This window comes from Atta cephalotes (genome assembly GCF_000143395.1).
Source record: "Atta cephalotes unplaced genomic scaffold scaffold00003, whole genome shotgun sequence".
Lineage (NCBI taxonomy): Eukaryota > Metazoa > Arthropoda > Insecta > Hymenoptera > Formicidae > Atta > Atta cephalotes.
This window is the reverse complement of record NW_012130067.1, coordinates 9,896,218-9,914,643: the sequence shown is the minus strand read 5'-3', so window position 1 is coordinate 9,914,643 and position 18,426 is coordinate 9,896,218. Positions and strand designations below refer to the sequence as shown.

The window sequence follows — 18,426 nt, the reverse complement described above, 5'->3', positions numbered from 1 at the left end:
GGGTAACGGTAACGGTAAGGTAACGGTAACGGTAACGTACGTAGTAGTAGTAGTAGAGTAGTAGANANANANANAGAGANAGANAGAGAGAGAGAGNNGAAGAGAGAGAGAGAGACAGACTTTTTTTGTCCGCATTTATCTCTGCTGCAAAGACGCATGAATACAAAAGTATCGGTTTAAAAATTCTGAGTCAACTGATGGGTAACGATTACGTTAAGGAAAATAAAGAGAAACACAGAGAGAAATCGTCTCTCGGATGCGAAGAGAGACAGCTGATTTGACGACGGCTCCACGCGCCGTATAATATAAAAAGCGCGCAAGAGAGAAAGAGATATAGACTGAGAGAGGAAAGAATCTATGTTCATTTTTTTCCTCATATTTTAGAATTCCCCAAGTCGCTCGAAGGAAATCCGACAATTCTCGACTCCGAATCCTTGACAATTCGAATGGAACGTACGTCGCCGCACTCCACAGAACCGTGTCGGCTTGCGTAACTTTGGAGTTCTCAGAATTTCAGAGTTCGGACGAATCAAAAGCTCTCATTTTCGAAACCTAGCTGGATCTTTCAGATATAAAATCCGCATAAATTCTGGATGGATCGCGATTTTGCGGAACCGATTTCAAAATTTTGTTAGACTTTCGGTCCCTTTGAGCTTCGGGAACTCGTGTATACCCTGGAGAGCTCAAAGAATTCCAACGAGCTGCCGAGTTCCAGGAACGCGGTCGCGAAGACAAGCAAGCTCGCGAGGCTGTACCAAAAGTGCAGGAAGATGGTTGGGAGCAACGGAACTATGATTGCGATTCGCCTTGTTCGCAGCAAGCTGCGAAAGCGCGAGGACCATCATTCAAGCGTGGACGCGGTGCACCCCGAAGCAGTGGTACAAACAGCGACGTCACTTGCGACGCTTGGGGCACCGGCGACGCTCGGGGCACCAGACGATTGCTGCACGCAGATGTCCACGACCACTATGTCGACCGACCTCGGCAACAGCGTTTGCGATGAGCATGTATTCGCGACGACGGTGACGCCGTCCGCCAATCCAGTCGATCCGTTCGCGTGGCAATTCCCGCCCCCGTACCCTCCCCCTCACATGCCACCGGCGCAGTACACGTTGTACAACGATCAGGTTGGTACACACCTTGTACGTACATTTTGTATTTTACAACTGACACTCGATGGTTCTCAACTTTTGTTTCTGCTCAGTATTGAAGAACCATCATTTCAAAAGATTTCAATCTTTTTCTCAATTTTTTATCTTTATTAAATAATATAAATTTTTTTCTATCTTTATAAATAATAAAATGATGACTGAAAGTATAGTTTGTTTTTAAACAATTAGTCACCTATATAGGGATATGAAATTCTTGTAGTTTCCTTATTCTTCATCCAGGACAAAATCTTTTGAATTCAAATTTTATATAAATTAATTTATATGAATTAAATATAAATTAAGCACATAAAAATACCTATATATATATATACATTTATTCATACAATGAAATAATATCGATTTCCATTTTGACAACTGTAGCAGAATCGATTGTATCGAGAGATTCTGTGAGAGATTTACAAAAGTGTAATCAAAATGTTAAACTATTAATGCTAAAACTATTTCAATCAGATTTCATGTATCTGTCCATGATGACAATAATATGGAAAAGAATTTATCCAAATATATTTTTTCGAGTCACCTTGCCCCGTAAAGTACAATTAGCTAAAGTCAACGGCATAAAGTTTATTCTTAATCGCTTCTCGCGATCTGTTAGTCGATCTAACCATCGCAATGGCTAACCGACTAACCGGTGGAGCCAGTATGACTAGATTTTACTGGTTTACCCCTGCTACGTTCCAACGACTCGAGGTCGCGTATATCGGCCTGAGCACCCGAAAAAAAGATTCTCGATGTAGAAAACGGTAAACTCAACCAAATATTCTATAAGGATAATTTTCCTCATAAGAAAAAAGAATGACAATAAATCTTACGACTCATTTTCCTTTTTTCCTCCTCAGTAAAATATCGGCTCATACTTTTTAATCCTCCGTATATTAAAGACTTTATTATGCTTCGAATTAAAGGGTAAACTATTTACTTTGAAATTGAAAGAGACTTATTCAACATTTTTTAACATATACATAAACAAGCACAAATCTTAATTTTTCTCTAAAATCACGCAGTTTTTTTAGAATTTTTATAGAATTGAAATACCTTTTGTTAATATTAAATAAAATTTGAAATTCTGCTATCTGTTTTTACAATTCTATAAGTTTGAGCAAAAAAAACTGCTCAAAAAAAAATCGATAAACTAGAATCCCAGCTATTTGATTTATGTTTTTTTATACATCCTCCATAAGACTCAGAAAAAATAAGAAGCCTGTCAATCGATAGTCGGGACAGTGACCCGCGGCCATCGCGGTTTCACGCTACTTTGCGGACGATCGATTATTCCCGCCGTTCAAATGGCAATCGCTGATTGGTTATAGTCGCGATGCGCCTTTTACCACTCAACCTAACATAAAGTCGATTCGATCGCGACGAATGCAATAACATTGTTTTTTTATAATTTATTTGACCTCGTCAACATTACATATGAAAAGTATGACAGAACATTAAAGATTTTTTTTTTATCAAGAAGTTTATTACAATTAGGTCCTCATCACAATTAGGTCGCGTCATAATTTATCGATCTTGTGAAAGGGAAGCTCGTGAATTAATTAGAAAAATTAACTTTTTATTCAGAAGGATATAATTAGAAGACTGCTTTAGATAGAACGCTTGAAATAATCGTCGCTTTTAATAATTTGACACCGATTATTCGATAAGTTTGAATCGATCGCGTAATATTTTTAGTTTCTCTAATCACCATTGAATGAAGAAATGCACTTTTTTTATATTAACATGATCGAATGTAAAATGAAAAGTGTTGTGTGTATTCACGTTTAATTAATAATAAACATAATAACAATGAATGAACAACAATGAATTTTTATGTCACGACGACATGGATTAAACTTTTGACTATAGTTTAGCGATAAAATTACCACGTGAGATATAATAAAGCCGCAGAATGTATGTATAAATACATCGGCGAAATGGGTGCAGCTTTGCTTCTCCGGTCTGGCACTAAATTTAGCATCGCCGGTGGGCGTCTATCTACTGCCGCTTACCAGCCTGGTCCCGAATAGGGTGTAGTTGTCGAGGTTCACGAAATACCATTCTTTCGTCTGCGAGATTGGCAGGACGTCGCGATTCTAACCAATAATGCAAATTTGCTAATCTTAAGCGGCTAAACTTTTATGACCTTTGTAAATAAAATATCATTTAATATGTTTAAGCCATTAGAACGATCGCGAAAAAATGATAAGCAAATCGCGTTTCAGAAATGCGAATAAATATCTAATGAAATTCCACTTTTTTTGGTCAATTTCGAAATGAAGTACTTTGCTTGGATAGAATCTGATTCAATGTGTCTTACTACTCGATACGAAAACTTCAAAATTGGCGAAAAAGTACGGTATCTAATTAAAATATTTCGGATTTTAACAGATTTAATGAGATTGTTTTCCAACTCGTTATTTTACCACGTTTATTTTCATAGATTTTAAGCCTACAATGTAAATAATACAACATACTTTTGTAACAATACTTTTGCACAATGTAAATAATACATAATATACTTATTGATTTCCTTGGCAGAAAAGATTTACGAAAAATTACATAGATTGAGACAAGATCTTAGAAATTATTAGTTTTTCATATATATTCATAGTGGGATGTAGAGCGGCGTTATTTTTCTAAAAAAATCTAGAAATCCTTCGATGTCGAACAACGCCATTCACATCCCACTATGAACATCTAAAAAATTAAGAATTTCTAAGATCTTGTTTCAATCTATGTAGTTTTTCTGTATTTTTTTGTAAAAATTTTGTTTCCGCCAGGGTTATTTTCCGTTTTAATGAATGATGTATAAAACAATCTCTGATTTTACAGGATACCCTCGTACACGCTTTGCCGTCGGACCGGCCTGGATTTGCGAAGGGCTTCCGCAAGAACCTTGGTGGACGCTGGCGTCGATTAGTAAAGGGTAAAGAGACAGATACCTGTGCCATTCCCCCCGAGCTGAAGGATCAGCTGAAAACTATTTATGTCTATTGACGGCCAAAAGCCTGTCCGGAAGCCTGAAAACCCCGAAGAGGAATCTGAAAATTATCAATAAAAACACGATGAGTATTGATAAAAGCAAGAAGAGGCTCTAGTCAAGAAATCAAGGAAAAACATTAAAGAGATTGAAATGAAAAGAGGAATTAGGGAAGATGTTAAAGAGATTTAACAAAACTGAATGACGGAAACATAGAAGGAGCAGACATAAAGATGAAAAAAAGTTTGGGAGCGTATAAAAAGACCGAAATCTAAAGAGACAGAAGAAATTTCGGGGAAGGAATAGGCATAGATACAGGAACTGATCTGGCCAATAGTTGACATATCAAAAAGTGTGCCTGAAGAGGATGCAACGAAGTGCCTTCTTTTATTCCACAAGCGCCTTCTCATGAGACTGATACCGCAAAAGAAATCGCGATGGGTGCGAACATGGGTGCGACAAAGCGAGTTACCTCGTAGCTTCTGCGCAATTAAAAGCCGACAAATCGTCGTATTTCGAATAGTTAATTAGCATTAGTGCGTCGACTGGACTTATGAAAAATACAAGCGGCATGCGATCGATCGTTCGGCCAATTTTCGGGATTTCGCAAAAAGCCGATTCTTTATCTTTTAGTTAATCGCGATCAAATCTCAATTTTTACAGCTTCGACGAATTTGAAATCGCAATCTCGAGAAGAAATTTGATTATAAAACTAAATTATTATTTGTTAAAAAAGAAAATCAGCATATATATTTTTCTAAAATTGTATACTGAATGGAAAGACTTGCAGCTGCTGGTCATCGTGCATTGTATCACGCTCTTCAGCAGCACAACGAAACTGGCAATGATCCGTACTTTATCCAACTATAGGTATATAAAGCATCGTTCAAAGCTAAAATAGATATTAAAAAAATCCTTAAATATGATTTTGTATTTAAATCTCAATGAGATGAGACAAACTTGATTCACTTTGGCTTTATATGCATACATGAATTTTTTTCTTAGACATTTCCTGATTCATCTTGTACGAATGAAGTCGATCGCTATCTCGCTCCCGTAGTTGGTTTCGAGGCCGCCGACGTCAAACTGTGTAAATAAAATGTAGCGATCTCTCTGGACAAAAGTCCGCGGGATGTATGATTTAATCAACGAATGGGCTTTCGTGTTCCTAAAAATCCTCAGGGGTCTAAAGGAGGTTCTAGGATTCGAGAATCTGAAGAGCCTCCCGCCGTCAGAACGGAATGCGGCGCCTCGAAATAATAAAAGAGATAGATCAATTTAAAATTATTCAACTATTATGACGGCTCATATTGAGTCCGCTTTATTGTAACGCTGACGTGATATTTCACTTGTGCGCTTGCGTTGACCCTTTGACTGCTATTTAATACTTATTCGACGAATAAAGTATTATAAAGTATTATGACTGTTTGAATGTCATCGCATTCTTAAAGAAAATTTTGAAAGCTATTTATGATAAATAATTATTTCTATATTGAACTCAATAATATTTATGTATTTAATTATGTGATAATACATTTAATACATTTAAAAATTTTTAAATTATGAATTATTCTTGAGAATTATTGAAATAAATTTTAATATCTTTTATTGACAAATAATAAGAATTGTTCAATAATCTAATAATTTTATTTATAAACATATCGATTGTACTTGAATTAATTATCAGTCAAAGAGTTAAGCGGCATAGTGACGCCATGAAAGGAGTTTCTCGCGTCAGTGATTAATTAGTTTAAGAAGATTAGTTAAAGAAATCGACGGAGATGACATTCGGTCATTGGAGAAGGTCTGCAGATTTGATTAAAATTATTAAACTTTAGACATATTTAAGCATGAAATTTTATTTTTACTTAAAGACAATAAGAATTGTGATTAAACAATTAATTGTTTCTATTGCTATAGAAATTGTTTATGAAGTGAATGAATTTAGAAATTATTTATACAATTTTAATTAAGGAACAATTTCGCATTTAACAATGATTATTTGATTGTTTTTCATTATTTTATATATAGATTATATTTTTAGTATTTTTATTATTTTCCAAAAATATCGAGTAATTTCCACTGGTGTAGATATTAAATATTTATTTTCTCGCTATATCCTACGAAAATTGGCAGTCTTCATGAATGACCGAAAATCTAGAGGATTGTAATCCTCAATATAGTATTGTAGAATGTAAATAGAATAACGGGTAATCTGTCGATTTTTAGAGTTACTTTTAAGGGCGCAACCGGCAATATTTCTTGCAACAGATTTAATGAGATGTTTTATTGACTCGCAGTTTCAATTCTTTGAATATTATATTGAATATCATATTCGGGAAAAAAATAAAAAAGTTAATTTTTTATACGACGAAATATTACTTTGATCTATTGTTATGTAAATAATTTTGTGTCAATTCAATGACCAATTTGTCAAGCATATTGAAAAAAAGATTGTCTTAAAAGGATAAAATTTAACTGTTTGTGTGAAGCGCAAACAGGTAATTAAATTTTTCACTTATGCATATGAATTCAAATAGAAAATGTACAATATATTTCGATTCCAATTTTGGCATTATCAATTATTAATAATATCAAATTAAAGTAAAAATATTCATCACATGATGACGTTGTGAAATTGTGCGTAAAATATTCAAACTTAAATAAAATATTAATTTTATTATTGTATTCGAAAACGAATTCAGTACTGCGATTCTGTAATTCTTAACGACAGTTTCAATACTGTTATATTGTCACGCAAAGATTATATATTGAAAAATCCTAGCAACAAGACATAATGATATCAAATTGTCGTTAAAAGTTACAGAATCAGGATATTGGAACGTAGCCGTAGGTCATATGACACACGAAATTAGTTGCAACACTATGCCTGCGATAATGTATTAAATGCATTAATGGTTTCCGGTGCGCTTTACACTCAACGATCAAATTTCTGTGTAGAATCATACTTTTTTGTTTACATAACTAATTGTATGGTTCAGTTGCTTCGTGTAGAATAAAAGAAAAGGAAAATCGGTTGCGTGTTACAGAGTATTTTCGTGAACACGCAAATATATCGAACACCGTAGACCTGTAGCTGTGTTCCAAAATTCACTACCTAGCATTGAAAATCTAAAATTTACGTTACATATACTATACATTTTCAGCAGTGAATTTTAAAACACAGCCTCGATTGTACAGTGTATGACAAACCGTTTCTGTTCTCTTTCTCCGTCTTTTTGTAAATAATAGAAAGTATCAGGATGAGGGTTCGCGCTTCTCGTCACCTAGTCACTCGTTTGATTAATGTTTCGTTGAAATATAGCTGTAACGATGAAAACCAATTGACGCAGCTTTTTCTCCCCAACAATAAAGACGTTAAATAAAGAAGCAAAAAAATGTTACAAACGAAGGAATTGTGTCTTAATCAACTGGAAATTTTATATTTCAGAATTTATCTTTAATCCTTACTCTTATTTTTAATGACGCGTGGGTGAAAAACGTGAGAGACGCATGATTAAATATTTGCTATATTATAGGAGCGACTTCAATCTTTTTACAATACTCATTACAATAATGAACTAAGGGATAAGACAATTTCCCGTTGTCTGATCAAGCTGAAATTTAGCAGGAAATTATTTTTTTTGTAGATTGAAACTATTCTGAAGGGTGCTACAGAAAAAAATTTGTAATATAAAAAATAAAGATCATCTAATACACACACACACACACACACACACACATATACATTATGTGTATATATTTACTTATACATATATTTTTTTATATATGTAGAAGAAAATTACCAGTACTGACATAGCTCTCCTAAAGAGATAACCTCTTATTTCTCGAAAATTGCATTTAATTAATATAAAAACATGATTTGTTTGGGTAATTAAAGATGTGAAATTCCATAATACATATTTGCAATTTGTTTTGTATGAAATCAGTTAAAATTTGTAAAATTTATAAAAACAAATTTTACAAATGCGAAAGTAACAAATTTTCTTTTGCAAATTGCATAATTTAATTTTTAAATGATGAATGAATATATTATTGTTTTACATGTTCATAGTTCTCTAAAATTATTTTATTTATATTTTTTTTCTCTTTTTGCCTGTTTTGTTTATTCTGTCAGGTTTTTATTTTTATTTCTCTACGAAAAAATTAAAGAGGGTATTTGAATTGAAAAATTGATGAATTTTTTCAATTCATATTTCATTTTCTTAATTTTTATTTTAAGAATAATCAGTTTAAATATTTATATTCGCGATATTCGCAAAACCAACAAAGACTTACTTAAAGCAGTAACCGCGCAGACACGTAGAACATAATTCTCAACTGTTTTGGCCAAACAGGCACAAACAAGTCTAGAAAGCCCTCCTTCTCTTCCTGAGTCTTTCCATTGAAAAAAACATCCGAAATAGCCAGATACTCGTTTTATTTGATTTCGTACAAGTATATACTAAATATAAAATCCTTAAGGGGAGAAATTCAAATAAATAGCTAAAAATTCATCAATTTTTGGGAATTTATTGTGAAGAATATATTGAATCAATCTTTTTGAAACTTTTAGTATACTTTATTATTTAATTGTAAATTTGAAAAAAACTTATTTTTAATATATATTTAAATATTAAAATATAAAATGTAAAATAAGGATATAAAAAAAGATGCTTCGCGCCATGGAGGGACTGCTGTTTTTATCTGAAAATTCAAAATGTTAGTTAATGAATATACGCTCAACATGAACCTATGTTTAAGTTAAAAAAAGGCAAAAATAAAAAATAGTGACATTCCAAAAAAAAGCTGCGTTTAAAACAAAGAATACTAAAAAAACAATTATTTCAAAACATTTACAGTGAGAGCAAAAAGTATTCGTACAAGGAAATTCGTTATAAAAAAAGTCTTATTTGTAGAAAATAAACATTAATTAGCAATTTTATACAATGAATATATTCTGTTCTAATATAAACAAACGAACTTAGTATATATTCCTGATTTTAAAAGCTAGATCTCTCGTCTGTACGAATAATTTTTAATTTTCGCTTATTTCTCGGATGATATATTTTGTATAATTAATATACATCATTTTGGTATTTATTTAATTTTAATAAACATACAGATTATTTTATTCTTTATGAATAAATTGTTAATTATCCAACAAGAAATGTTAATTAAACGTCAAATCGACGTCAAATTGGTGTTAAAATCATCGAATTTATATCGATTCGACATCATTTCGATAACTCATTTCTCGCTGGATAATATTTATTCTTTTAAAATAAAGTTTTTTTAAAAAATTTTCTCGTACGAATACTTTTTGTACTCACTGTATGTAAAAAAATAGGTTCATGCTGTGAAGAGAGAAAGAAGATGCTATAGAATATGTGTACGCAAGGAGAAATTTGTTGTTTAAAAATTGTTTGAGCTATTTTTTTTGTCGCGAAAAAATTGAGGCCGAAAATTGTCGTTTCGAGAAAAAGACTATTTTATGCTAATCTGCAATATTAGATTTGTACATCAATTCTTCTTCCTCAAAATGTAATAACAAAGTCCTCTGTTGCTCTTAGCAATTACAAAAGAATTGATAAGAAATCAAACGGCGCGTATCTGCGGGTATCGCTCAGCACCGCGCGCTAATTGCTACTTTAAATTTTTGAATTCAGTTCTATGACATTTTGTTCTATATATTACATACTATTGATTTATGAAAAAAAAATTTGATTTTTTTTTCAACCTTCTACATGTTTTCCCTTTAAAAAAATCGGATGACTAAACGCGTTCGTCTTGAAACGACAAAGTCGTTTCAAAGTCAGTGAACTATGATTTCGAGAACTAATTCTAATCTAATCGGGTTTCGAGAGATTTCGTTAACAAATTTCTGCCGTAGTCAACTTGTAAAAAACTGCTGACTTTTTTAAATTGAATATTTCTTTAGGTGCAGATAAAGATAAGTAAAAAAAACCTGTGCTTCTGTTCGCTATAATTTCGGCAATTTTTAGAATTTTTTATCGAGAGGTTCATCCCATAGAAAAAATTCTTATAATATGCTTTTGATTGTTTTTTTTCAGATAAAATGAAGATATCACTTATCGATTTTTACAAAATTTTCTAGCGGCGAAGCATATTTCATATTAACAATCTTAGTAAATAATTAATTTTTTTAATAAGAAAATCATAAATACAAATGTATAATAAATAAGCATTGCAAATTTAAAAAAAATTAATGAAGGACTTATGAAAAAAATAATAACATTCCTAATTCCCGGTCCAATTCAGGCGAAACCTCCCCTTAATATAAAATTTCAAATAATTCAAAAATCTATTACTATATCGTCTGCTAAAAGATACTTTCTAGCTTGTATTTATGTTTTCAAAGTTTTAGTTTCGGTTTCCAAATATAATTCAAAAATAATCCATATAGTACCGATTGTTGCGGAAAATTTTCAGAAATGTTTCAACCTTTCATATCTCACGTGCAACAATTCTGAAAAGATTGTAATATATCATATGAGCTGTTTTAATAGAAATGTTTCTAAAAATTCTTATATGCAATAAATTAAAAAACACATTTAAACAGAATAAAAAATCATCATGATGTTAAAATGGCTCCAAAATATTTACTAAGTCATTTTTTTATCAATTCAGTTTAATATTATTTTGAGTTATCGTGAGTTATTCTACTTTAATTGCGAAAAATGTTTGTATATAAATAATGGTATTATGTGAAAAGTGTGATTTTTTAATAATGATTATGTATATATGCTATGATTATGTATATATATATATAATATATGATTAATTAATCAAAATAATTGGTAGTAATCTATAAATAGATTACAAAATTCTTAATAAATTTTAAATATTTCAGAAATGATATTTAAATATTATTTAATTGATACTTAAATAATATTTTAATTTATTATGTCGACATAAATTTAAGTATATCAATCAAGTATATATATTTAAATATCATTTTTAAAGTACTAGAAATAGCTGAAACCTTTTTAATATTTTAAAAAGATTGCAGATTTTTTTCTATAACATTTCATCAATCTTTCAACAAAGTTTCATGTACAAGAATCGCAGACATTTTGTTATTCCAGAATTGTCTTAAAAATATTGTAGACATATTTTGCAATTTTTATGAAATGTTTTACTTTTCGATTGAAAAATTTCTGAAAACTTTCGGTGCTGTATGAAAAAATAATATGACAATAGAGTCCCTCTACCAGAGTCTGATCATTCACTGTATTCGCGCCTGAATTTTTCTGAATTGACTGAATAAGCTCAAGAATAACATGATGGAACCAATGAGAATTACTACAAAATTCAAACTAAATTTAAACAAGAGAGATATAATAATTCTGTCTGACTGTCGCATTTTTCTACTTAATTTTCTACTACAGTTTCTTATTTCGAATGGAAATGTATCGAATGAGTATATTTTTATTAAGTTTTGCGATGACATCAATTCTAAGGTTACATTCCAAAACGTCCTCTCAGAGGAAAATTTTACTCGAAATATTGTAGTATTATACGATTACAAGTCTTATATATATTTCAAGTAAAATTTTTTTCGAAAAGGAATATAATTTAAGTAAATACTCTTGTTATGCTTACATCCTGTTGTTCCACGTTTAAACCTTTGCATAAGAGTGATGTTGAATTAATCCAACTTTTCAACAGTGTCACGACAAGAAAGTGGATAAATTAAAAGAGAATTCAGTCACGTGATCATTTATCGCTGCGACAAGCGAGACTGTGTTCCAAAATTGTTTGTCAGCGCTGACACCGTTAACGCCGTTTCAAAAATCATCGTAGCATGTTGCATGGTATAAAAAGTAAGGTGAACATTCTCACGGATGTGCAGTGGGTTGAAAGTAGTGAAGAGAGCTGTCAACCAATCAATTTTTGAGTTCATTTGCAGAAATTCATATGATTCGTTCTGCAAATAAATACACTGCAAATTACATTACAATTGCAGTACAATTTTGATTGGTCGAACTCCGCCATTATGCGTAATGGTTCACCTTATATAATTTCATCATGGCAGTGCTATGAGAGAGTAAAGACATCACTAATTTTGTCGTCATTTCTTGCGGCTGCTGAAGTGAGGCAACTACAGTATTCAAGAGGGCGAGCAATTTAAAATGTGTACTCGCACCAATTGCATGCTTACTAAAATTGGAACGCTGTTGGTAATGCATGTTTTTATGACGATATACCTGCGTTAACAATCAATTTTGGAACACAGCTCATGAAATTGTACCTGTAGCAGGAAATAACAAAATTAGCGACGTCTTTACTCTCTCACAGCACTGCCACAGTGCTATGATGATTTTGACAGGTGTTGAACGGTGTTGACAGCGCTAGCAAACAATTTTGAAATACAGCCTTTAACTTTTAACTTTTAGGTGCTTTTTTATGCTGACGCTTATTTTCAGAGTCAAACAGATCACATGATCAAAATTAGCCTAGCTTCCACCGAAAGTTTAATCCGGATCAGAATGTAAGAACCAATTAACTACAGTCGAGTATTCCCCTGTTACAGTTGAACGACAGAAGAATGCTCGAATTGTAGTTGGTTGATTCTTAAGAGCTCTGCACAATAAAAAGAACAGGAAACAGAGAACAGAGAATAATGCCCGCATTCATAGTCAGTCATCTTGTATGAGGGCAAGTCAATAAGTTTTTCAAAAAACATAGTGAAACATATTTTTTGTGATCGATTCATTTTTATTTCTTAACATAGTCTTCTTTCAGCTCGATATATCTGATCCAATGATTCTCCAACTTTTTCAAGCCGTCCGAATAATATGATTTGTCCAATCTTTCAAAATAAGCCTCTGTTTCGGCGATGAGCTGCTCTCTGATGGTGAATCTCTTTTCTCCGAATCATTTTTTTGGAAACAGGAAATAGTCGCAGGAGACTAAATCTGGCGAATATGCTGGATTGGGAAGCAATTCGTAGCGAAATTCGTTGAATTTGACCATCGGTGCCGGGCACGGTAAAACCCGTGCATCTTGATGGAAGAGCACTTTCTTCTTCGCCAAATGGGAACGTTTTTTCTTTAAAATATTGTTGAAACAGTTCAATAAGACTGCATAATACCTCGCCATTGATCGTTTGCTTTGACGGAAAGTAATCGATATGAATTGCGTGCATACTAAAATGTGACCTTTCTGGCCAACATTACGATCTTCGCCTTCTTCGGAGCTGGTTCACCCGATGAAATTCATTGTTTTGTTCTTTTTTCTCGGATGTGAAATAATTGATCTATGTTTCGTCCACAATAATGAATCGACACAGAAATTCATCTGGATTACGTTGAAACATCTCAAAACATTGTTTTGAAATCGTCACATGGTCTACAGCAAACGCGGCATCTTGCTGATAGCTTTTTCATACCCAATTGTTCGTGCAAAATTGAAATCACTGTGCCATGTGATATGCCCATGGCCTCAACAAGCTTGCGCATTTTCACTCGTCGATCAGAACAATATCGTGGACTTTATCGATGATTTCTGCGGCGTAGCAACCTCAATTAGACATCCCGAACGAGGTGCATTACATGTGGATGTACGATTACGTTTAAATTCATTCTCCCAATTGTATTATATATAGTCGCAAACACTGATGTAGATGTGCTATGAACATTATCCAGTTTGGCTTTGATTTCTTTCGGTGTTAAATTTTTCATATGTAGATGTTTGATCATTGCACGAAACTTGTTTTTTTGCAAAAAATACAAAAGTTGTTCGCTTTAATCGTCTACAGAAATGAAACGCGATGAATTCTGCTCAAAATTTGACAGTAATCAGCTGAGAGATGCTACTTGTCAAAAAGTAATGTGACATGACACTGCGAGTACCCTCTGACAGATTTTCTAAGAACTTATTGACTTGCCCTTAAAGCTTCCTTAAATTATCTTTAGATGCTCAGCAGTCAATGAAATAATTTGTACAGTATCTGAAGATAAATTTAAGGAAGCCTTAAATATAAGGCCTAACTATGAATATGGATATAAGAATTTCAACTTTCGTATTCTTGAATAGTTCTAAACTGTACTTACACATATCCTTAGTGCACTTTTATGCACAAAACTTCTACGACAAATAAATCCATATTAAACTAAAGAACACATAAATTGAGCATTCGTATATATTCTTTTGTTCATAAATAAACTAATTACAACTAAAAAAATATTGATTTACATATTGACAGCTTCATTTTCCCAAATAAAGCATGTATACAAATGCATAAATTCGAAATGGTCGCATTTCGCGGAATGGATGCGAATTTGCGGTACTTTATAGATCTAGTGACTTTAAGGAACATCGCGCTGGTATGCCTAGGTAGAGGTATAAGGCTGCATTTTTTTCTGACGCTCGATTCGACCGTCAAAACTTGATCAAAATTGACAAATACCAAGCATCAATGGCCTAGTTTCCACCGTTTAATTCGGATTAGAATGCAAGGGACTCTGAAATAATAAAAGGAACAGGAAACAGAGAACAGAGAATAAGAATTTCAACCTATCAAAAACTGTGTATTCCACAATACATGATTTCTGATAGGTTGAAATTCTTATATCCGTATTCATAGTCACATCACACGTGTGATTATCGCATGAACTTGAGCTTTTTTATGTGACATTTCTGAAATCAATTGTACTTTATAATCTAGTGACTTTAATGTCCGTAGTGCGCAACACGCGATATCCAATGAGTGTATAGCTTTACTGATATTCTCATTCTAAAGGTATACTGGTATAATTCTCATTCTAAAGATATTGGTGTCGCGCACGACTAATATCGCGCTAATATATCTGCCATTAAGACATTTTCACGAGCCGCTCCAATCGTTTCCGACAAAAAAGATCACGTGGTGATCATAATTAATGAATATCGTCAATTTTTATCACATGATCGTTTTGTCGCTAAAACAGTCGATTTGAGCGGCTCATGAAAATATATCATTAGGTGACATGAGCGCCAATGACGACACCCGTAAAAAATCTGACAATCTTGTACAATCCCGTTTTGGAATAAGTTGCATTTGTTCGTACTTGTATTGACTTGTAGTCTAAAAACAAATTTTATATAAATAAAAATGTTGAATGTGAAGATCGTGGGAGTATCCTTGAAATGCAGCTTCAACACACCGGTCTCTGTGCAAGAATTAAAACAAGAAATTGAAAGAGAAACAGTAAGTGATAGACTTTAAATTTTTAACTTAACCTTAAATTATTTTTATTCCTTGAAATTCTTGTAGCGCTTTCTAATAGGAAAGTTAGTACAACACTGGTGCAATTGAATGCAAATCGATTTAGTTTGTGTTAATGAAGAATTTAGTCTTTTTAAGATTATGAGATTAACGTAATGACAAAAAAATTTATTATTAAGGCCTGGTTTTTCATTATCTGGTTAACTTGAGTAAGCTTAACATGATGTTTCATTCAATAAGCTTTATCCATAATATCATCATAAATGAAATTTATTGAATAAAATATCAGGTTAAGCCTAATCAAGTTAAGATAATGAAAAACCAGCTTTAAAAGAATTAAATTATTTATTAACATTGAAAACATATAAATTGATTTGTATTCAGTGTTGCACTAATTAGTAGAAAACGCTATTAATTTCTTAAAACAATTTGATTCAAACAATTGAAATCTCAATGTATAATTTGCATTTAATATTTTAGTTTGTTAATATGAATTTGATGAAATTATGTACATTCAATATCTTGTGTAAAACAAAAATTTGAAAAATAAAAATAGCTGCTTAATGCTCCAAAAATTAATTATTAATTATTAAGTGTGAAAGACAATGTATTTAAAAATTAGAAGATCTATTAAGCCAAAGAAAAGAGTAATATAAATATATGTTATAATAGAAAAAAAATAGTGCATGAAATATGAAATTATAAATAGAAATTAAATTACTGATAAGAATGAATCAAATAAATATGAGAGAAAGAATTCTATTTCCAAAGTGGATCTTCATGCTCAATAATATGCAAATTTTTATTACTTATACTTTTCAGTTTTATAAATTATATGCAGATTCAGTTTGTTGGATTTGAATCACAGTTACAAACTAAAACTAAAATAGCATAATTGATATTGCATTGTGTACAGAAAGCAAAAGATGATTCAGGATCTTGCTTTATGTGAAAAGTTTAAAGAACTCTGCAATAATAAATCTTATTTTTTTATTATTCTGAACAATATAAAAGATCTAAGAGAAAATTAAAATCCATATAGAATCATAATTATACATTCACTTTATATTAAAAATACTGGGTAACAAGAGATGAATAATATGTGCAAAATTGAAAAACTGTACAATGATCAATATTTTCTATGCCAAACGAAGTCCATAATTATACAATTCTACATGAGTTTTCAATTTTCTATACAAAACAAGGTCCTATATTGCCTGATATTTGCAGTACAAAAGTAGTAGTGTAGTCTATAATTATATAATTTCAGATGGATTTTTAATTTTTTTATACCAAATATGATCATATATATCATATATCATATATCATATATTTTTTAATTTTTAGATATATATATATAGAACATTTAATTTTTTTTAAGCTACTATGACTTTTTAATCCTTGTTTTGCATAAAAAGAATATACTTTTATCAAAATTGAAGTTATGGGAGAAACTTATTAAATATAAGACTAACAAAAAAATATCACATGGATCAATAATTCTTTTTTTTCAGAATCTTTCACGTGATCAATATTATGTCCTGCACAATGGTCGACTCGTACAGGAAGATAATATCTGCTCGAATGGCTATGCAACTGTGGTTCCAAGACTGTTGGGTGGCAAAGGTGGTTTTGGATCTATGTTACGCGCGATAGGTGCGCAGATTGAGAAAACCACAAATCGCGAAGCTTGCAGAGATCTTAGCGGTCGCAGATTGCGCGATATAAATGAAGAAAAGAGGCTGAAAGCTTGGATTGATAAACAAGCCAAGAGAGAGAAAGAGGAAATGGAACGTAAGAAAAAGAAGCTAGAAAAACTCTGCACCGAGCCAAAACATGAATTTAAAGATCAGCGTTACGACCAGGAACGTGCGGAATTGACTGAAAGAGTTGGAGATGCCATAGAAGAAGGGTTCAAAGCTGCGAGCACATCGGGTATCAAAAGGAAGCAGGAAGAGAACAATAAACCCAATAAACGCAAAACCATGTTAGATTTAGAAATTGATTCCGACGAATTTGAGGATTCTGATAATGATGATGAGGCGTTGCCTGTAGAAAGAATGAAAGCAAAAGAACAGCAAGGATCAAATGGCAATGGACATTCCAATAATGATACCGAAAATATCATTGAATGCATCAAGATAATAGGAAGCGGACATTCCATATGCTCATCGAGCGATAATCAGATACATAACAAAAAAAGTATTGAGTAATGAAAATATTTATTAAAATAAATACTAAATGTATTATTGAGTCCTGAATGTAAATGCATAAAAAGTACAAAAAAAGATTATGTTAATTATACTTGCGTCACTTAGAGTAATTGTTTCATATTAAGATTGATCTATATAATAATAATTGCTTTATTGTCGGAAATGTAAGCGCATAATTTCAAATATCTATTAATTATAAATATTAAATTATAAGTATAATATTATAATTATAAGTATGAAAAATTATAACTTCTGATACAAGAAATTTTTATGTATCATTTCTCGCTTATAGTATTACGATTCTAATATGGTTGAGGCGACTTAACAAACATGAAATAAATTACTGTAAAAGAATTTCTTGTTATACATTGTAATGTATTATAAAATATTGCATTAAACATATATTATTTTAACCATTACTTGAATTTCTTTGATTCCCCGATTCTCGAATGACAATTCTCGATAAATTCCAAGTATTTGATTCTCTAGCGAGTTTAATTCCGATAGAAATAAAATCGCTGATAATCGATTTAAGAAATCACTCATTTACATTTCGTTTTCTTTTTTTTGCATGAAATAAAGAACTCTGATTGGTTGAATTTCTTATGTATATGCGTTATGTAAGAGTTGTGTTCTCCGCTTTATGCATGCTCGCTGCTCGCATCGCAGTATTTCGTGGCTGACAGATTTTCTAACCTAAATAGTCGTGAACTTTAACGATTAAATATCTCAAATTACGGGGCGAGTTTTTCTGCCAGATTCGTTCGTTTCAACCAAAAACGCGTTGAAGGAGCTTAATTTTATCGATTTTTGAGGTGACGTGACTAAACTGAACAATTATCT

General features: G+C 31.8%; 2 protein-coding genes across 2 annotated transcripts in view; both read left to right on the top strand.

Annotated features, from left to right (window-relative positions):
- LOC105625671 overlaps positions 1-4,154 on the top strand; it is a 135,679-nt gene extending 131,525 nt beyond the window's left edge. Inside the window, exons 5-6 of the mRNA XM_012206995.1 lie at positions 818-1,127; positions 3,990-4,154. Coding sequence (XP_012062385.1) covers positions 818-1,127; positions 3,990-4,154 — 475 coding nt within the window. The remainder of the gene's footprint in view (positions 1-817; positions 1,128-3,989) is intronic.
- An 11,050-nt stretch (positions 4,155-15,204) lies between these two features.
- LOC105625670 (protein SDE2 homolog) lies at positions 15,205-17,996 on the top strand. Its single transcript, XM_012206994.1, has 2 exons — positions 15,205-15,352; positions 16,885-17,996. Exons 1-2 carry the CDS (start codon positions 15,257-15,259, stop codon positions 17,581-17,583), a joined length of 795 nt encoding a protein of 264 aa, XP_012062384.1. The 5' UTR covers positions 15,205-15,256; the 3' UTR covers positions 17,584-17,996.
- Positions 17,997-18,426: the final 430 nt, after the last annotated feature.